Source organism: Hakea prostrata, chromosome 2, assembly GCF_041222555.1.
Source record: "Hakea prostrata isolate BN-2017 chromosome 2, UWA_Hpros_2, whole genome shotgun sequence".
Lineage (NCBI taxonomy): Eukaryota > Viridiplantae > Streptophyta > Magnoliopsida > Proteales > Proteaceae > Hakea > Hakea prostrata.
Window position 1 is genome coordinate 56,414,084 of NC_142601.1, and position 22,346 is coordinate 56,436,429.

Sequence of the window (22,346 nt, forward strand, 5' to 3'; positions counted from 1 at the left end):
CGAGACAAAAAAGAGAACGAAGGTTTCGGAAATAAAAATATTTCTACTTTCCAGTTTCCAGTTTCCACCATATTTTCTATTTATTTATTCTTACTTTCCTCGTTTAATTTTTCATTTTCAAACGAATTAAAAAAAAATCCATTTCCCCTCTTAAAATTATGTTTTCGTTTAAATATTAAATTATCCCCAATTAGTATAGTACTTAAAATCCTAAATTATCATGAATTAATTTTATTATTAAAACCTAAAGCACCCTCAACCGCGAGAAGAAGAAAGAACGAACAAGGAAGGAAGACTTGTTGGAAAAGAAAACCATCTGAGAGAGTTCCCGAGAGAAATGGCAACGGCAGCGATCGAGATAATGCAAGCTGAAGCAGGAGATGAGATGTGCGTCGCAAGGACGACGAGGCAGGGAGAAGGTCTCCGGCAGTATTATCTTCAACATATACATGATCTTCAACTTCTTGTTCGTCAATCGACTAACAACCTCAATCGCCTCGAAGCTCAGCGTAATGATCTCAATTCTAGAGGTATGTCCACCATCAAAACCCTAGGTTATTTTATTTTAAATTTATATATTGTTTTCGAGAATTAACCCTAGATTTCAGCTGCCTTTGGTCGTGGGCGCTGGGATTTACTTGCTATTGTTCCGAGTTATTTTATACTTAGAACGCTTTCTGTGTTTCTCTTCTGGTTAATTTCGGTTTTGGTTTGCATAAAGAAACAGGTTCTGAACCGAAGATTGGTAGGCATCAATTAATATTTGGACTTATTGCACCTTCACTTGATTTCTGTGTTTGTTTTGGATATGGGGTTTCTTTTGGTCTTCTTATTCACCGCAATTCGCTGGGGAAGAGTGTATAGTCTGGAAGGTGTGGTGGTTTTCTAGTTTTCATAACTGATTGTATTTGGTAACTTAAGCTCCCCACCTCTCTTGTTCGTGTAATTTCGTTTTCTTAATTTTCGTTCAAAACGTTGGGGTTTTTTTTTTTTTTTTTTTTTTTGGGGGGGGGGGGGGGGGGGGGGGGAGCAAGATTGAGGAGTGTATTGGGGTTCATTTGGCATTGCCTTTAGGTTAATTTCGCAATTTTAATCGTATGCCAAAGTTTTATTTTGTTGGCAATGCTAAAGTGGTTGTTGATGTCATGATGTTGGATGCAATTGTCAATTGAACAGTGAGAATGCTTAGAGAAGAGTTGCAGCTGCTTCAGGAGCCTGGATCATATGTTGGAGAGGTGGTAAAGGTCATGGGGAAATCAAAGGTTTTGGTCAAGGTGAGTCAGTGTGTTTTGTTGGTAGTTGAAAAGTATGTGACTGTCTTTCTGTTTGTTTTGTGTTAAAAGCATGTCAATCTCTGTTTGAGCTGTTATGTTGTAATTCTCTTCTACGTTTTTTGTTCTTATGGTCTGTCATGCAGTGAAAGTGGGTATTGAGAATATTGATATCTTTGTGCTCAATGAATAGAATAAGCATTGTTTAAGATACTGACAAGTTATCTGGATTCACTATTTTTTTTAGTACATCATGGATCTCCCTTTTGTGTGATTTTATAGCAGTTACTTTTCATGGCACCGTCAATTGTGTTTAACTTAATGCCTGATATAGATTTAAATGGTTTTTGGCTTTTGCATACGTAGTTGTAAATATATATATAGTACACAAGTTTTTTGTTCCTCCTTTCTTTCTTTTTTTATCTTTTTGATTGAAATATAAATGTGTGTGTATTATTTATTTAAAGGGTACATAGTGGGTGTTGTTGCTAAAAAATTTAGATTAGGGTGGATGAAAAGGATAAGACTTGAGTTGGTTTGAGTCGACTTCTTGAGATAGCAATCAGAGCAATAACTATTTGTGCTTTCCCGAGCCTCTAGTGAGTTACAGACAATTGGAAAAGATCTGTTTACCTGTATGACTTAGATAGTTTTTGCTTAGGGCCCTCTAGTGCATTTAATGGTGTAAAGTAAAGATTTTTATGGAGTCATGCTTCATTATTGGCTTGCTTAGTGCTACACACTCCATGCACAACTTCCTCATCACTTATTTCTGGAGGTAGCTTTTTTCTTGGATGACGGGACTTCCCTTCCTGATTGGGTGTTATGTTAAAGATACAAGTTTGGATGAATAAAACTTGTAACTACATGCTACTATGCTAGCTTATGAAATGAGTTTGTTTTATATCATATTATTTATCAGAAAATAGAATACTAATGCTCCTTCGATAATCATTGTTACTACCTCATAACGTCACATAAAAAATAATTGCACAGCTTTTCTTTTTCTTTTTCTCCCAGGGGAGGGGACCCTCCCATGACCATACAGTGGTGGGTGCCTGGTGCATTTTAGTTTTATTGGGGGAGTCATTGGCAGGCCATTAATTGGTCTTTTAGTGCAATTTTTGGTAGCGTGTTGAATCCTTAAAAAGTTGTACTCTGGCAGTAAATTGAAAACTGAGGTGGTACAGCAAGCATAACTAACTTCTTGGCATGACTACTGACTACAGTAGTTTCACGTTCTGCAATTGAAAAGGTTAAAGGGGGGGGGGGCTGAAGTGGTGTATCCTGTCAATATCATCTTCCTTTGGAGCATGCCAGGCGGAAAGAGTTTTCATGTTCATTTCAGATCTATCTTCTATTGTAGTTCACTCTTCTATTTATAGTTACAACAGCTGGGTCCTAATATTGTAATTTCATTGACTGTGCCTCTCTTTCTGTATTCATTAGGTGCACCCCGAGGGGAAGTATGTTGTGGATATTGATAAGAACATTGATATCACAAAGATCACTCCATCAACCAGAGTTGCTCTTCGTAATGATAGCTATGTACTTCACTTGATCTTGCCAAGCAAAGTAGATCCTCTGGTGAACCTTATGAAAGTTGAAAAGGTCCCGGATTCAACCTACGATATGATTGGAGGTCTTGATCAGCAAATTAAAGAGATCAAGGAGGTTTGATAGCTAAACAGTTCAATTCATTGTCATTCTTATTCATGGGGAATGAGAATCATCTCAAAGGGTTCTTTGATTGCTTTTCTCAATTTTTTTTCTTTGTTAAAAGTCATCTGCGTTATCAGTTCTTATTGTGGCTGAGAGTTCTGTGAGGGGAAGAAAAATCCCCCCAAAGGAAGCCCTCTCCTCAACCTAACCCCCCCCCACCCAAAAAAAAAAAAAAAAAGAGGAAGAAAGAAAGGAGCAACAAGACCTTCTATTATACTTTTATACCCCTCACTTGAGGGCAAAGCTCAGTGTGACAGTGAGGTTGCTCCATTTGACCAAGTGGTTGCCGTTTGCTCTGATGAGCAGTCTCTTTGCAAAGTGGGGCAAGGCTACATATGTTATAACCCTCTCTTAGTGCCACAGTGGTGGGAGCCTTGTGTACTTGGTACACTTGTTGCCATTAGGCACTCCATGACTTAAATTGCATGTTTTCTCTGCTTTGATTTTTGTAGGTCATTGAACTTCCAATCAAACATCCTGAATTGTTTGAGAGTTTAGGAATTGCTCAACCTAAGGTAATTTAGCCATGCCAATTTTTGTATCCAGTGAATTTTGTTTGACCTGATATATGTTCTAATTAGTTTCGTCATGGATTTTATAGGGAGTTCTGCTCTATGGCCCTCCAGGTACTGGGAAAACCCTGCTTGCAAGGGCTGTAGCTCATCACACTGATTGTACCTTCATCAGGGTTTCTGGTTCTGAGTTGGTTCAGAAGTATATTGGTGAGGGGTCGAGAATGGTCAGAGAGCTTTTTGTTATGGCCAGGTTTGCTTGATTCTCCTCCTTGAACAAATTATTTTCTTCCGAGTCTGATGCAAAAATTATATAACCAGCAGCCTTTGACAATTGGGCTTTGTAGAAGTCTTCCTGATTTAACCATCTTTTAGGTTTGTTGGTGACTTTTGTCCAAAATATTTGAATGATTCAACACTTCCATTGCATGCAGCTATAACTCTTCACCAAGAGAAGGTCTCTTTTGGAAGTTAATCTGTCTCTAAACTAATTCTGCAGTTTTGAGTCTGCCTAAAATGTCACCCAGTGTGAAACATCAAAATGAGATTCCCCGGTCTCAATTTCCAGCTATCTGAAACTGGCCTTGAAACCGAGATTTAGAACTGTATTCTTTGTTTAGAGTTGCAATGTTGATATGAATTTATGCATAAGCTCAAATGTAATTATTTTAGTTTATTTCTCATTTAATGTTTTCTGTGTGTTCTGCTCTCACAGGGAACACGCTCCATCGATCATTTTTATGGATGAAATCGACAGCATTGGATCTGCTCGAATGGAATCTGGGACTGGGAATGGTGATAGTGAAGTTCAACGGACAATGCTGGAACTTCTCAATCAGCTTGATGGGTTTGAGGCTTCGAACAAGATTAAAGTACTTATTGTTTCTTAAGATTGAGTTTTGAAAATTGCTGAGTATATCAACACCATTTTGTTAAGAATCAAAGTTCATGTGATCACCCTGTCATAACTTGTCATTTCTCTCCTGCAGGTTTTAATGGCCACAAATCGGATTGATATTCTGGACCAAGCACTCCTTAGGCCAGGAAGGATTGACAGGAAGATTGAGTTCCCAAATCCCAATGAGGATGTATGTTCCATGCCTCAATGATCAACATTAAATCCTAATAATTCGTCCTTTATTTTTCTTTAAAATTAAAAATCAGAGATACTTGTCCCTAGCACTAGGTTCCAGAACCAGTCTATGCTTGAAACTGACAGCCCACAATGGTCCTGCAGATAAGTATAATTTAGAGCACCATTATCTTGACCTTCTATAAATCTAGATGCTGGTATCCACAGATTTTCAACATGTTATTACTACATTGCTTTGCTTTAAAAGCAGCTCTGAAAATAAGCATGAAATGTTTTAGTTTTGTGGGTCATGAAATGCTTCTATTTACAATTTAATTCGTACATTATGATTTCTATAGAAATTTGAGTTCTTTTGCCGAGTTTGTGGCTGACCATTTTATTTTGATAATTTCCAGTCCCGATTTGATATTCTAAAAATACACTCGAGAAAAATGAACTTGATGCGAGGCATTGATCTAAAGAAGATCGCAGAGAAAATGAATGGTGCTTCTGGTGCAGAACTAAAGGTGTGTTTTCACCATTTATGCTTAATCTTATCAATTGGTTTTCCCTCACTGTTATCTCCGTGTTGATTTTACTTTGTCTTCCTCGAGTCTCAAACAGAAGGATGTTTGGCTAAACATTGGAACCAAATCTATCCTTGTTATCCTTACACCAGAGCTGTTATTTTCCTGTCTGCAGGCAGTGTGTACGGAAGCTGGGATGTTTGCTTTGAGAGAGAGGAGAGTCCATGTGACACAGGAGGATTTTGAGATGGCAGTGGCCAAAGTCATGAAGAAGGAGACAGAGAAGAACATGTCTTTGAGAAAACTGTGGAAGTAGTTCCTTTTTCCAACCCACTCTAGTTGGGAGAGGATTAATCAATGTCTTCTGAAGAAGGGTTATAAGATGTGCCGTGCACTAATCATGCTTCACTTTATCAAGATGAACAGGAGATGGCAATGATATTTGGTTTCAACACTGCTTACAAAGTTCTATTGCCTATGAAAGTTCAGTCTGTATGTGCTTTAGCTTTTCTGCATTAGCTTTTATTCATACTTTGTGATATGTTATGTTCTAATTCACATGGGGAAGGGGTTTGCTGCTAGGCTTTGTGGCCCCGTGTGAGTGGAAGTGCATGAGCGCATCCATGGGAAGGGATGGTGCAGTTACTTCACCGTCCCATGTCAGCTGTTGGGGGCACTGCCAGGGCGTTTGTTTTCCCTTTATAACTTTGGAATGGGCATGGGGATCGTTAAATGCGTTGAACAAATTCTGTTTTTCCTTTTTCAAGTAAATCTCGGATCGGCTAAAGACAACATTGAAGATATGAAATGCATTGCATTGTTTTGTTTTTATAGTTTTCGGATACCCTCATAGCTCATGTTTTGATAGTTATAAAGTATTGCTTCTTTACCAGGAAAAAAATAGAGCATTGGCGTAATTGTGCTTCTTATCTTCCCACCCTAAAAAGAGTGCAAGTCAATAAATCAATTTCGGAAGTTACTCTACCCGATGGATTGGCACGTTGAAAGTAACCTTCCTTTCTCAGGCTGATTCATCTCAGTTTTAACCCAGTTGGGTTGTACGCCCATCTATTGAATTTCGTTTCTTGATCTGTCCGTGGCTCTATCAGATGCCTTGTTTCCTCCTCAAGATTGTTTAAAGATACCAGATTTTGGAGGTCACGAGGAAAAGAAAAGATGATGTGTCAAAAATCTCTCTCAAAAACTTCTAGAATGGTAACTGAATAAGACTTCAAAGCCACGTCAGGACGGACCAACTCCTTGGTTTTATGGTGAGGATTGTTGGGGGAAAGATCAAGATGTTTGCATTACCCAAAAAAATAATCAAGATGTAAATTCTTTCTTTGAACACTAATAAGGTGAATTAAAAATGTTGTCTTAAATATATGGCAGAGAATATAATTTGTATACAATCCTCCCTCACCTTCTCCACCTTTGACAAGTGAAGCTACTCCCTTTTATCATCCCTCCCTCTTGATCATGGGGTTGAATTCTATCAATTAAACTGAACACTTGGAAAGGAGCAGAAATTTGTGTATGAAAGTCAGATTTTGGCACTTCTATAAATACTTGGTAGACTCTTGTCTCCCATGATGGTTAAGGTCTAATCTGCTGGGTTATTAATGTTCAAGCTCTATTCTGTTAGGTCGTGAGTATTAATCCTACGGTTTTTCATGTTGTAGATTCAATCCTTCATCGGGCATTAAATGCGCAGCATTGAAGCAAGACCCCCTTCATCGAGGGTCGAATCCAACTTAAAGGCCGAGTGTGGAGGGAACATGACCCTTGCACATGCAAAAAGACACATAAGATTTCCAGCTTTCAAAAGACAACCCCCACCCCAATGGTTTGTCCATTGTACTAAACTAGGCTAGTTTTCTATCATGGTAGCTCGGTAGCTGCGTATCTATGGTGTGCGATGCCACTTAAATTTCGATTGTTTCTTTGGCAAATCCAAATTGAAGGATAAGGTTAGGATTATGCTTCCTTCACATCCTTCCACCACATATTTAGGAAGACTCACCTCTAATTCACTTTTTCAATGCTAAGATATATATCTCCATAGAAACATAATATACTAATTTACTACAAATTCTTTTAAATAGAAAATAATACTATCCACACTTTGACACACATTTAGGAGAAAAGTCCACCTCTAAATACTAACGAGATAGTCTAGAAATATAACCCTCTTTAAATATGTGATGAAAATATGTGAGAACACATCCCTCACAAGTAAAAAGTCCCAACTCCTAATCCTTCCACCACCAGCAGAGAACCATAGATCACGATTGAACGGTTCATGAGTGAACAAGGAAATCAAATAAAAAATGTCCAACAAAGCGATCGGTACATTCAGTTCAGTCAACTTGCAAAGACTCCTGGCCACAACGAAACGAAGGAAAGAAAAATACTGAGAGGAAAGCAAAGCTTTTGAGAACTGTTATTCACAATTGGCAACATCAGCAAAAACCAACGAGATCCAAAAGTAAGGCAATTTCTGTTCCCCTGTTCCACAAGAAATTATCATGCATTAATAAATTCAACATATGGATCAATATCTTACATTTTGGAGGACAGGCCTAAGACATTTCATCGCTGAAATTTTTCCTCTCTATTAAATCAGCTTTTCTCTATTAAATCAGCTTCTCTACAAGAGATTCAGTAATTTCAGACGCTCCTCATGCTCTGGGTCCAGCTTTGGTGGTGTGTAACTTCCACGAAGATCCTCGACCACATATTCCTGCAACCTCTAACAAATAAGAAAGACTATACATTTTTGCTTTATAGATAAGAAACATTAGCTACCGGGGTGACCATTATATTAAGCAGACATAAGCCACGGGACATGGACAGCTACTTCCACCTTTAAGCAACTAGAGATAATAGACCCCTGAATTTTCACAGTAGACAATAACTGATGGATTCTTTTACCTTCGTGAGCTCCCTCTTTGTGAGAATGTGGTAGTGTCTCTGCCAGATTCTCTGGATGGCCATGGTGGCAGCAAGAAAACCATAGGCAATGCCAAGTATCGCAAATATGACAACAAAGATGATTATAAGAGCAAAGCATGCTTCCATAGAAGCTGGGAAGCAGTCCAAAATGCCCCATCCATAACAACAGTTTCGGCAGCCAGCCATGCATGGGTCACTATTGTTTAGGGAGGAGCAATGTAGTATAAGCCCGAAGAACCCCAGCAGCACAAAGAAGGCTACTACACCTGCAAGTTTTCAAGGGATTACGGAACATATGAAACATCAGTGCTAAAATCCTTGGCGTGAACCTTGAAATTCAAATATGCTTTACTTAAAAGAGGGGGGGTGTGGAAGAGGGCACATCATGCTGATACTTGTGATCATTTCAGGATTTATTTAGATAGATTTTTCCTTCTAACTAGTATTTAAAAAAACTAAAAAGACCTAACTTAAATTAACCAGTTACCAAATACCAATCTAACAAGGCCAATGTCTGCAATTAATTGTATCGTCACTAAAGGGTTACACCATTTAATAAACCAGTATCTCGAATTGAAAAGAATGACTGGAGGGGAGCTATATGCCTATATGGCATGGAGAATCACACATCTTCACCTTTACTTTCTGTAAGCAAACTATGTGCCTGGAAGATGGCCTTAAGAGCCCCAAACCTGTATCCTTAGTATTTAATCCCCCTTTTTAAGGTTTACATCTAGGGATCCATAGATGCTCGTGGTTTAGTAGACAATAACTCAACATTGTCCAAACTAATGGAATTCGCAATTATATGGCTATATGGACGCTTGCCTCCTAACCAAGCTAACCTATAAGATACATCTTAATTGCTCCAACATTCTGCAGCAATCAGAGCCAGTCATATACAACTCTCCACTTCACTCAGCCTATTTCATATCTCTATGGAATATCATCCTCTACATCACCTTCTTTATTAATAACTGAGCCCCAATACCTAGAATTATTTTGTGACAAAATTTCTCTCAGCAATTTTGACCACCTTCTTCTCCATCCTAGTGCAACAAAGTTACATATATACTCTTCTTCCACTTAAAACTTTTGATTACAAGTTTGATCTCAATAAGCTCCATCTTCATTCTACTTAATCCATGTGTTTTTGTCTCATCCACCAAAAAAAATATAAAAATCCAAGACAGTGCACAATGCTTCAGCCATGAAACAATATCATCACGTACAAGAATACAAGGAACCTCATCTTAAATGTTTCTAGTTAAATCATCCAAGGTAAGCACATCAGATAAGGGGTTAAAGTTGATCCTTGAAGTAATCCAATTGTAAGGGGGAATCCATTCCCTTAATTGCCCCCACAGTTCTTACACTTGTCAACAAACCATCATATATATCTCTAATGATGTCCACCTATCAATTCTTGCAAGCTCAATCTTTTAATAGGTCTCCTGAGTAAAATATTTTTTTCTGTGAATCTTCCCAGCATAAAACCAAATTGGCCATCCATAATACTAGTTTCTTGTCTCAAGTGGGCCTCAATAACCCTATCCCATAATCTTGTATGTAACATATTAGTTTCATTTCTTGACAGATATATCAACTCGAACCCATCCCCCCCCCCGCGGGGGAAATAATAATAATTATTATAAAAATAAAATAAAATAAAACCCTTCATATCTCCATAGTAATCATCTGATTCACCTTTAAATTTGTTAGTATAAACACAATGCTTCTCCTCCATTCATCTAGCATTTTGCTTGTGCTCATAATCTTACTAAACAGCTTAGTTAAACAAGATAAACCACAGAATCCCAAGTTCTTCCACACTTAAATGAACCCCTTGCTTATTTTCAACATCCTAGAGCTTCTTTCAGGCCACGCGCCCTACCATTTAAGTGATGCAATGATAACCTTTGTGATATAGTGATCGATCTGACCAGCTGTACCAATGTTATTGCTGAGGATAATGTTCAGAAGTAGGGGTTGAAGATGGAACTTCATCCCAATACCTACAACAGTTTCATGGGTGGACAACACAAATCCAAAGATTGATGACTAAGATTGATTAATGCTGTTTTCTCATACACTCCATTGGTGGACTGATTAATAAGATGCAATGTGATGTTCTTCCTTTTAAAGGTCTGCCACATTCTTTTGGGATGCCTATGGTTGTATGACAAGAAAGCGAAGCATCCTGGTTATGAGAATACATATTTTTTTCAACACGATAGATTCCTCCCTACAAACATCTTCCTATCCAACTCAAGAAGACCACTGTATATTCCTCCTACAGTGAGTTGACTAACAGAACATGGATTCTTTTTAGAGGAGGAAAATTGGTGCAATATTACTTGGCTGGTTGGACCGGCATGTAGGCTTTCGAGACCCAAACCAAAAAAGAGCCGGTCTAATGGTTTTGAATTAGTTTATATGTTTAGTAGCTCTATTGTTTCAGTCTTTTATTTGTTTTGGGTTTACCAACATAGGAATCATAATTATAGTTAGAATTTGGATAGCAATTTTTTTTCTTGCCCTTTCTCTCTCTGTCTCTTCTTCTCTAGTTTCGTAGTCCAAGTAGGAGATTTGTTATTCTCGTCTTTAAATTCATGCTTGTAACCCAGCGGTAGGCAGTGAATTGAATAGAAATTTGACTTTTCCCTTTGCGGGTGTGTGATTGTGCGATCTCTTTCTCATTCCCCTTATCCTACAATTTTTCCCTTCTTCAGTACAGCCATTCCATCAAATCATAATGTGGGACTAGGTAATACCAAGACAATGACCAATTTCAAGTCCAATATAAACCAAATATATGCTTTAGTTGTTTCACACTTCCACTAGCTTGCTTTTTCGGATCTGTTATCATTTAGTTCTATGCTTAATTTTGATGACTTGAGGTGGCTTAATGTTGATATTTTATGATTTGATGCTGCTTGATGATGATTTTGGACGACAAAGGTATAGATTGCATAGTAAATACGTTAGAAGGGGGGGGGAAATAAAAGATATAATAATTAGGAGTCTTGGTCACCTAAGCAATTAGACAAGCCTCCACCGCCTTAAGTAGCCTTTCTATCTTGCTAGTGCTGCTAATTATATTGAAAATCTCTTTCTCCGACACAAACTTGATAGATGCATTCCTATCTCCAAATCTTTTACATCCAGCACGTCATGCTTTAAAACTTCATCCTACTCCATTCTTTATCCTCCATGTACCAAAGTTTATACATTCACCTCCTCTTAGTTTACCTGTCCATCTGGTATCTTGGATTCATGCCGTGTTAATCCTTCTTCTCCCCATAATATTTATCGATTTAGACCTACCCCCATTAATGATCCAACATTAGAAGATGTTAACCTAATCTGCTCAAGGATTGCTAAGATAAAATGGATTCTACTTAAATTTGAAGTCCACTGCCGCAAGTTTTGGCCCTTAGCATAAGATAAAGGTAATATAACAAATAGAGGAAGATAAACAGGTGAAACGGAAAATATAGAAGAATCATACCAATGCAATAGTAAAAAGGTATTGGGTGTTTTGATAGTATACGGTCCCAACTGTCATTGAATGAGTTCCGGAAATTCCCATTTTTGTCCATGAAGTATGCAAGGCCACCCATTACAGCAATCGCCTGTTTGAATTTTAGAAGAGGTATTATAAGAAGAACACAATATTTACTTATGCTCTGAAATAGGAAGACACACATGAGGGATTAATCTTATCCACCCGAAATAAATGACAAAAGGTTCACCCCGTCTGCACCTCAGATTTTAAGAATCGTAATCCAAATTACCGTTATTCTCAATACATCGAAAGAGCTGTGTGTCAAAAAGAATTTCCATCCCCCCCCCCCCCCCCCCCCCCAAAAAAAAAAAAAATAATAATAATAATAAGAGAAGAAAACACACATGTAAAAAGAATCACCAAAAAAAATAAAATTATGTGGTGTAAACTTCTATACAGAGAACACTCATCAATATATATAAAGAGAAAATAAATTGTCTATGAAAATTTTACCCAGTTTGCATTCAGACTTCAGAGCATAAGAGGGGCCGAAACTTTCCATGAACTGTGGTAGTTCTATACATGATTCGAAATGACTGAGATTTCATGAAAAAATTTGGGATTCAGAAAAGGTCAAGTGGGATTACAGGTTGATTCTCTAGGTATGAATTTAAACTAAACCTTTGCGGGCTATAATTTTGGTTTTCACTCCAGTTTATGAAATGGTGCATATAAAAGGATTTTTCCAAATAAAATGGACCCAAAATTAAAGAGCCTTGAGTAGTTTCTCCTGGTGGGAACACAGGTTGATTCTCTAGATCTGTTATTCTTGACACCTACATTTGTTGGTGGAATGAAGTGTTGGTGACGACTTAAATGTCTACATTGCATCTACAGCTTGCAACCTAGATTTAATATGGAAAATCTCAGCATTGAGAATGATACAAGTTTACTTGTAACCTTGGCCATCTGGCCAATGGCTAAAGAATCCAGATAGTGTATCATGTGATCTTATTATTGTTTGAAGCGTAAGAGGCTTTTGTATTATTTAAACAGATGCAACTAGACCCATGAATTTCACTATTGCCAATCAAAGCAGTCAAGACTATATACAATTGACAAATCATATATACTCCTATCATTTCAATGCATGATATATAGGTAAGAATCAGGGTCCATACTTACAGTTTGAACAGCCAAAAATACAAGCAGAACATCTCTTGCCACAAAAATTCTGAATTTTATTTTGCGCCAGGAATAGTCCTTAAGTAATTCAACCCGAAGATGGAATTGTGCCTTGCAAGTTGTGCAATGTGAAAAAGCAAATCCTTCCTGTAGGAAAAAACAGAAATGTTAAAATTGTAGTGTCATCAATTTCACTTATGGCATACATGTGCTTATTTGAATTATTGAATTTAGAATCAAGAGAAAGAAAATATGCCTTCACTGAGCGCCAATGGTCAAGGCATGAACGATGAACAAACTGCTGGGTTCCTTTGCACATGCAAGGAGATATCAATTCTTCACCTGTACCAGAAACAACATTTTTATGGTGATCGTGAAACATGATCTCATATTAGACTTGTCAAAAATCATGATCCAAATCACTACTCTCTTCTCAAGGGCAGTCTGTAACTTTGTGACAAATATACTTCTTAACATGAACCAGATCACAGTAATAGCAAAACATACTGTGATAAACTAGAAAACAGCTTCATTGCGTAACGAATGAAAGGACAAATTTCACACGTCAACGTTTCACTAAGAAACGCACAAATTGACTAGCTTAAAACCTCTAAGGGATAGAGAAAGTGGCAATAGCAAGAGCAATAACAGCACTTAGGAAAGAAATGAGGGGCATAATAAGAAACTTAATTCTATATTTCAACTAAACCAACTCCAGTAAAAACAAAAGCTTGAAACATGCTAAACCTAATCCAGCCCTCGAGACAATGAGCAACCCAATATAGCATGGCGCACAAGTACAATAGTTTCTGCAAGACTGATGTTTAAATGAGATTCATGTAATGTCCGGGTATAGTAAATAAACAAGAGTTGAAATGGAAACGTTCGTACCAAAGTTGACATAATTATCCAAAATTTATTTTCAGAACTCAAAAAGCATAACGATGATAATACTTTCTGTTAATGACCGGAATGACCATTATCTCCTGACTAGTCCGACCATCCGATCAAGGGTCAGTCCAACTGTCCGGTCAAGAAAGGTTCATCGAGATAGTCTTCTACTATATATCAACTATCTAGAAGGATGAGACGGGTAAATAACTCTTTCTGTAGTGGTTCCGAATCTAACTCTATTATCTTAAACTATATAAACACCACAAGCAAGCAGAAGAAAGTAATTATTCATATTTTGAGGTGATCAATTACTTGAGTTTCTTATTAAGTGATTTAGCATATCTCCTTGGTACTGACTTGCTCGTTGGAGACATACCTCGACCACCCAAGGTAGAGCACGTGTTTTACAGGAATTTGACAGGGAAGGACGAGCAAGATTTCGTATCAACAATTGGCGTTGTCTGTGGGAAATTCATCAAGAAGTCATGGTGCAAACCAGGTCAATGATTGGAGAAGAATCTAGTGAAGGCGAGAAAGAAATCAATACTGGGAACATTCCCTCAAAAACCACGAGGATTTCTCAACATGAAGAACCACCAGAGCAATCTAAATCAATTTGTTACTATGAATCAGTTCGGTGAGCTTCAAAAACAAATCTCATGTTTGAACGAATTGGTTAGGGTAAGCATTTGCCATCTAGTCGCCCCAAGAGCCGGTTGCCAGGGAAATTTAATTAACCCTGACGGAACCAGAGAAGGGCAACCACTAATGCCCGATCAATCACCCCGACCACCTCAAAGAGAACGGGGAAAAGCAAAGGAGAAGATAGGAGAAAAATCTAGAGCATCAAAGGAGGCAACTCCAAAAGAAATTCCTCCAGGCAATGATGATGAAGATCGGGGAAGCAGCACTAATCCGATCAAGGATCCAGAGAACAAAAACGACAGCAATGGTCCAAATAAGCATGAGGACTACTTGAATCGACGGTTCAAGGAATTGGATGAGAAGCTGAAAAAATTGAAAGATCCAGGTAAGGATGCACTGTATTATGTTTTAAAAGAAAATCCTTTTGTTCGAACCATATCGAAGCCAGAGATGCCTAAGAATTTCAAGTGCCCTACTTTCACTATGTTTGATGGGGCAAGATGCCCGAGACATCATATCATGCATTATAAATCTATCAGGTTTTCATATAGACATAGAGAAATAGCTGTGTAGAATTTTCCCTGCCTCTCTGATCGGATCTGCTTCAGAGTGGTTCTTGGGACTCCCAAACGGTTCTATTGAAAATTTTGACCATCTTGGTCAGGTTTTCCTATCACGCTTTCAGAGCAGAGTAAGCACCAAGAAGAGAGAAGATACTTTGTTTTCTATTAAACAAGGTCGAATCGAATCCATAAGAAGCTTTCTTCAAAGGTTCAACAATCTGACCATTCAAATTGAAATTTTGGATGAGAAGATTGCATTCCACGCATTGTATCAGGGACTTAATCATGAAGGCTTACTCGAACGACTCCTGTTAGATATGTCAGAAACATATGCTGACCTGCTCGAGAGATGTCACAAACAAGCAGAGATATCAGAAACCCTAGAGTCTCGAAAGAAGGAGCCGAATACAGAAGTGAAAAACGGCAAAGAAAGATTTCAACCGACCAGGATGCTAGGATCGAGTTCGGTCAATCCTAGCCAGGCAGAACCAACCAAACAACATAAGGGTAACTATCCACCCCTCAATGCCAGGATGTCAGAAATCTTGATGCAAATAAAAGGCCAAGGGCTACTCAGATGGCCGAACAAAATTCATGCTCGACTAGAGAATCGTGACAAAAGCAAGTACTGTGAATTTCACAAAGATCATGGTCATTGAACCGATGATTGTAGAAACATGAAGATGGAAATTGAGAAATTAATTTCCCAAGGGCAACTGAAGAAATACATCCAAACCAAGCTAGGAGCACCACCACAAATTAAGGCAGGTTGGAAAAGAGAAAGATCGGATAATCGTGAGGAAGGAAGAAGCCTGACCAAATGGCAACCAGAGGATAAAGTTAATCGAGGAAAAAGATCCCCCGTATACACCGTGTTCGGTGGACCAACGGAGGAATCAAATCGACAAGCAAAAAGAAAGGCTCGATATATTGGGAATACTGAAACTATAAGGTCCAATGCAAAACACAGTGTACCGGAGGATAAAAAAGTCGCCCAAGCAATTCAACAAAGAGCTGCTCGGTTTACTATAAAAACGGACGACTATATAAAAAATCTTTGACCCGACCACTTCTGAGATGTTTGGGACCCTTAGAGGCAACTAAAGTCCTAAGAGAAATACATGAAGGAATCTGCAGTGCACATATAGGAGCTTGAGCATTAGCTAACAAAACTTTACGTCAACGTTTCTATTGGCTGATCATGCAAGAAGATGCAAAAAACTTCGTAAAAAAAAAGCGACAAGTGCCAAGCACATGCAAAGATTCCGCACACACCTGCAGTCCCTCTAACATCAGTTTTATCCCCAATACCTTTCGCAAGATGGGGAATAGATTTGATAGGGAAATTATCAAACGCATTAGGGGGAAGAGAATATTTGGTGGTAGTAGTAGACTATTTTACAAAATGGGTAGAGGCATAACCCCTAGCAACAATTAATACCGAGCAAATGAAACGTTTTATCAAACACAACATAGTATACAGATATGGAATTTCAAAGATCCTAGTGACCGACCATGGGAAGCAGTTCGAAAACATCGCATTCGAAACATTCTACAAGGATCAGGGGATCGAACACCGATTCTCCTCGGTGGCCTATCCACAAAGTAACAGCCAAGTTGAGGTCACTAATAGAACCATGTTCAACAGTTTAAAGAAAAGACTCGATTAACTCAAAGGAAGATGAGTGGACAAGCTACCCAGCGTACTCTAGTCATACCAAACAACCTCGAGAACGACCACATGAGAGTCGCTGTTCAGACTAGCTTATGGAGCAGATCCAAGTCCCTGTCGAGATTCTAGTCAGATCACTCTGAGAAAAAGAATTCGAAGAAGAAGCAAACATCGAAGGGATGAAGGCTAGCCTATATTTGATTGATGAGATAAGAGATAAAGCACAATTTCAACTCGAAGAATATCGGCGAAGAATCGCAACATACTACAATGCGAAGGTGCGGAACGAACAATACTTCCCCCGTGAACTTGTACTTCGTCGAACAGCTACCTCGGATCCAACCAATCAAGGGAAACTGGCCCTAAATTGGGAAGGACTGTACATAATAATCCAACAAGTTGCTCCAGGAGCATACCACTTGCGAGATCCATAAACAAATGATAAAATTCCTCAATCATGGAATTCAAACAATCTCAGGAAATACTATCAATAAGCATAGTTTCCAAAAATGTCTTAGGGTATTCTTCACCCAAGTTTTGTTAGGCACGAAAGCCTAGAGTGCAACATTTTGGAGATAAAAACTTCAGCATACAATTTCTATTTAAGGGTTTTAAACCCTCGTACTTCAGTTTTACTTCATGATTCAATTTTGCTGAAATCTAATAATTTACTTCAACTTTTTTATTTACTTCATGATTTTAAATGAATCAGCTTCATTAAATTTATCCACATCATGATTTACTTCAAGTTACCCTGACGGGGAATAGAGAAGGATACTAGTAGTTTGAGCACCAAACACTATTATGCTCTTGAACATGAATTATTATACTTCAAATGATACGGCCATATTGGTACTTCACTTCTTCAAGTTATCATGCCTAGGGGATAGTATCAATATTCGTTATAGAACGAATAAAGCAATACACTGAGCATCACGACATGAAAATTGATGAAGTGACAAGCTATACACCGAACATCATGACATAAAGCTAATAAAGTGTGAAGACAGAATTGTTTAGTCCCGAACTAAAGACAACACATCAAGTTCATTGTTACTTCAATAGTCATAAATACCAAACAATATTGGGCTATTTAAATACAAAAAGAAGACCAAAATAATTGTTTTGCTCTACAACCACAGACAAAACAAAAAGATCTAAATCAAATAGAAGGTTGCTGATCGGGAGAGTCCTGGTCGGCGATTACGTCCTCGAGAGATTTTTGTTCAGTTCTAGGAGGGCTCAAGGAAGTACCCGCTTGAGATCCCTCCTCAAGGGTAGGTTCCCAATCGGAGTTCAGAAAATCCTGAACATCGACATCCTTTGGCAAGGGAAATGCTTTCTTACCTAATGCCCAAGCTGGACGGGGGATCTTGAGATCATCATAGATGCTCAGATCAATGAATTGATGCAACTTCTTAAGGTCGAGTCCACGGAACGCACCGATGATGCTCGAAAAAGCGTATTGCCGACCATACTTGAAAGCTGGGGCAGCTACCTTAGCCACGAATTCTTGACACCCTTTAGTAAGAACCCATTTGCGGATTACTTCATGCCTAAGATCGTTGGAAAGATCTTCGAAAGTTGCCGGAGAAACTTGAGTGATTTGGTCGGTCAAATCTTTAATCAACTGATCTTTAGTTAACTTCTCTTGTTCGGCAGTTGCAAGTGCTCTATCTTGACTTGCCAACAACTTCTTACAATCTTCCAATTCAGACTTTAGGGCGGCCACTTGATCCTTGGCGGACTGTGCTCGAGTCTCCAAAGTTACCACTCTTTCTTGCATAACCGCTTTCTCTCCAACCAAACTTTCTAACTGGGCACCCATATCCTTGACTTTTTCTTCAAAGCTGGTGGGTGACAACATGGTCTCTCCGAGCAGCCTCTAGGCTGCCTCCCATTACTTGAGACAAAGCACAAAGTAACCTAACAAAGAAGGTTACTCAAGAAAAGCCAAAAGAAATAACTCTGATAAGCAAAACAACAAATACCAACTTACTTGGTCATTACGTCATGGGTTCGTAAGGGGCCAATCTCTTTCAAGAACTTCTGATCGACAGGCAGCAAAACTCCCGACATCCAATCCTTGGCTACAAAAGTTCCATCTTTTTGGTTGTTCAAAACAAAAGAGTCAGAAGTAAGCGACCAACTTGGATGAAGAACAGAAGCCTTTGAAGTATGTGTGCTCGGTGAAGCACTAGATGAAGGTTTCACTGGGCTAGAAGTGAAAGAAGCATCCACATCCTCTCCCGAACCAGCAACAAATGAAGAAGAAACTTTTTTCTTTCCTAGCCGGGTTGGTAAGTCAGAAGAATCTTTAGGTCTCTTCAGAGCAGATGAAGACAAATTTGGTTTACTTCTGGTGGATCGATCACGCTCTAGTTTGGTCGGTACTCTTGTCTCCGCCTCTTCCATTTCTTTTTCGGCTGCTCAGGCACACTCTGCGGGATTAAGCAACACTGAGACAAAAGACGAATGAAATTAGGTCCGACCAAAAGAAGATACTCCAACAAAGAAATCAGAAATAAAAATGACTCACTAGGAAGGAACCCCCAATGACGTAGCACATTGGGGTATTCCAGACAATGGCCGTGAACAACAAACATATTCTTATCTTCAGTAGGAAGCCGAAGAATCCGCTCCCGAGCACGCTTCTCAGTTTCAGAAAGAATTGGAAAATTGTTTGATCCTCTAATCGGTCCGCGGACCCAATAGATAGGGAAAGAAGGCTCTGAGGGTGGCCGAACAAAGACGACGCCACCTTTTAGTGTTGGACGAGAGGGTGCCAGTCCCTACAAAGTTCCCGTTCCAACCGCACGGGGAAGAGGTACACTTAGAGAGATAATACCACCCATCTTGTTCCTATTTCTTCACCATGAAGAATTGAAGAAACAAGGCAAGGGATGGTCGAACTCTAACTCCTTTACCCTGTCAAAAACTCCAAAAAAAAATAACGTTGCGCCAACTATTTGGCACAAACATCCCCGGGCACATTTGGAAATGGATCATTATTTCCCTAAAGAGGTCATGAACGGGAAGTCGAAAACCACTTTTTAAGGCATCTTCATAAAGGGAAAATCCCCGAGACGAGGAGTGTTCGCCCTTTCAGCACTGGTCAGGACACGAAGAATGAAATCTTATTTTTGGCGAAGATACTCTAGTCGTTCTTCAGTCATATGGGAAGGCTGGAATTTAGGACCAAAGGAGTATGGATCGTAATCTATATGGTCGGGGGTAAGGTCTTAGATTTGCTCGATTCTGTATTTTGCAAAGGACAGGCTATCTTTCCACCTTTTCCGTTCAGTTTTAAACCAAGCTCGGGTTCTCAAGGAATTCCTAACTGTCATAGGTTGGGATTCAGTATTAACTTCTTCACCATCATTACTAGAAGGATCACGACCAGAGAGGTCTGTGGAAGGTTCATCGAACCGACCACTGGAACATTGTCCGGGATTCATGGGCTGTTCAATATCTGAATCATCCATAGATGCAGAACTTAAAGGTTTTTCGACACCTAAGTCTCTACTAGATTGGGAAACAACAGAAGCTCTTTTCACTAAAACCATGGTTTTCTAAACGAATAGGGAAGATTACAGTGGAGAAATGAAGAGAAAAACACAAACAGAAAAGCAAAAAAAAAAAAAAAAAGACTCATAAGGGTTGAAGTCAAAAACATACTATTTATCCTATAAACTGTTATAGAAATAAAGGGAAAAGAAAGGTGCAGACAACTTACTGGTTCATGCATTTCGTAAGAGACGAAGCAATGCAGCAACCCAAGGGTAGAAGAGAAGAAAACTTCAGAGAACAACAACTTTCACTTTTCGCAGTCACAGTAGAAGAAATGAAGTAAGAAGAAAAGAGGAAGAAGGTATTTATAATAGGGTTAGATCCCAATCCAAAGGAGTTAATAATTCCATCATCAACGGCCCAGACTTAAATATCTTTGAGTACCCATCCAACAATCATAAAAAACAACAATTGATCGGTGACAGATGAAAGGACTTTTCAAAATCATAATGGGTAATTAATGAGACCTGACGGATTTGACACATGGCAGGGCTCGCGCAATCTTTGGAGAATGTGCGTCGATATTCGCCCGCGAATGACGGTTACTCATAAGTGAGACATTACATTTTTTGAAATAAGAGACTTGCACGGACCGATCAAGTACATCCAACACGGGAACATTGTAATCCTTATGGGTTGGACACACTACTCACGACTCCAACAAATTGTGGGGCTTATTTTAATGACTGGAATGACCATTATCTCCTGACCGGTCCGACCATCTGGTTTAGAGATGTCGGTCCGACCTAGTCCGACCATCCGATCAAGGGTCGGTCCGACCGTCCGATCAAGAAAAGTTCATCAAGATAGTCTTCTACTATATATCAACTATCTAGAAGGATGAGACGGGTAAATAACTATTTCTGTAGTTAACCGAATCTGACTCTATTATCTTAGGGCCTGTTTGGTTACGCGAATCCAGAGATTTCAAATCTCTGGATTCACAAATGGGAGCTTTTTACCTGTTTGGTTGTGTGAATCTCTAGATTCATGAAATCTAGAGACTCACATTTTTACACTAAAAACGTGAATTTGTAGATTTATGGGTATGAGGTGAAATCCAGAGATTTCACCCATACTATCAAAGCGTTAAAGATTTTAACCATAATTCAATAAATATTTTTTTAGGATAAATCTAGAAATTTCATTCCAAAAATTCAAACTAACCAAACAGTTAATTTTACGAACCATGACTCTAGAGATTTGAAGTCTGTAGATTTGAAATCTCTAAATTTTTGAAATCTACAGACTCAAGTAACCAAACAGGCCCTTAAACTATACAAACACCACAAGCAGGTAGAAGAAAGTAATTATTCATATTTTAAGGTGATCAGTTACATGAGTTTCTTATTATATGATTGAGTTCATATCTCCTTGGTACTGACTTGCTCATAGGAGAGATTACCTCAACCACCCAAGGTCAGGATTTCGTATCAACACTTTCTATAGGGAAAATTGGAGGGGTAAGAAATTATAAATTATGGCAATGCGGACTCGTTTTCTAGACGCATGAATGATCTGGATTCAAATTCAACACAAAATGCCCAAGTAACTTATATCAAATAGGATGTAAAATCTCACCTTAAAAAAAAGGAATTAAAGTTCAATTATCAGAAAGCGAGCATTACCTGGTTCGCCATCGTATTCCAAACAGATACGACAACAAGCCGCCGTCGGAGCTTCAATCTCTACATCCTTTATTTCGTTCGAACTTCCGGTCGACGAATTAACCTCGTTTCCAAGCAGAGGATCGGAGTCACCAGGACTTTCTTCATTCCCCGCCGGTGCTAACTGCAGCTCCCCCGTCATTGATATTGAACACAACCCACAAGAGGTTTACAAAATCCTAAAGCAATCCAAGATCATCAAAGACCGAACAATTACGAAGGCTTTGGGAAAAGAAAAAAAAAACACGACAGACCCTAACATGCAGAAAGCATCAGACATTTAACAAAACAGAGTTCGATGACACAAAACGGATAAAATCACAAAATTAAATTATAAATTAACGACGAATTAATATGATTTCGAATTGGGATTAACGGAGAAATTGAGATTACTTACCGGAGCCTGGTCCGGAGATTGAAGGAAGAAATCCTAGAGTTGTAAGAGAAACACGAATCTGAAGAGTTTCAGTAGCGAATTCGCAGAAAAACCAAAACAAGAAAGAGATGTATGATTCCAAACCTGTACATTGAAAGTGGAAACCTGACCATATGACGAGTTTTACGTGCCTCTCACGTACCAGTG

At 38.7% G+C, this 22,346-nt stretch overlaps 2 protein-coding genes across 2 annotated transcripts; one reads left to right on the forward strand and one right to left on the reverse strand.

The window, feature by feature from the left end:
* The first annotated feature begins 238 nt into the window (after nucleotides 1-238).
* LOC149025075 (26S proteasome regulatory subunit 8 homolog A-like) lies at nucleotides 239-6,160 on the forward strand. The gene is made up of 9 exons (XM_089145283.1): nucleotides 239-530; nucleotides 1,177-1,274; nucleotides 2,721-2,945; nucleotides 3,446-3,508; nucleotides 3,595-3,758; nucleotides 4,221-4,377; nucleotides 4,495-4,593; nucleotides 4,994-5,104; nucleotides 5,280-6,160. Exons 1-9 carry the CDS (start codon nucleotides 338-340, stop codon nucleotides 5,418-5,420), a joined length of 1,251 nt encoding a protein of 416 aa, XP_089001409.1. The 5' UTR covers nucleotides 239-337; the 3' UTR covers nucleotides 5,421-6,160.
* A 784-nt stretch (nucleotides 6,161-6,944) lies between these two features.
* LOC149025076 (RING/FYVE/PHD zinc finger superfamily protein) lies at nucleotides 6,945-22,346 on the reverse strand. Its single transcript, XM_089145285.1, has 8 exons — nucleotides 22,284-22,346; nucleotides 22,161-22,193; nucleotides 21,725-21,942; nucleotides 13,009-13,094; nucleotides 12,753-12,899; nucleotides 11,571-11,694; nucleotides 8,039-8,325; nucleotides 6,945-7,847 (listed from the first exon to the last, which is right to left on the reverse strand). The coding sequence occupies exons 3-8, from the start codon at nucleotides 21,903-21,905 to the stop codon at nucleotides 7,755-7,757; spliced, it is 918 nt and encodes a 305-aa protein (XP_089001411.1). The 5' UTR covers nucleotides 21,906-21,942; nucleotides 22,161-22,193; nucleotides 22,284-22,346; the 3' UTR covers nucleotides 6,945-7,754.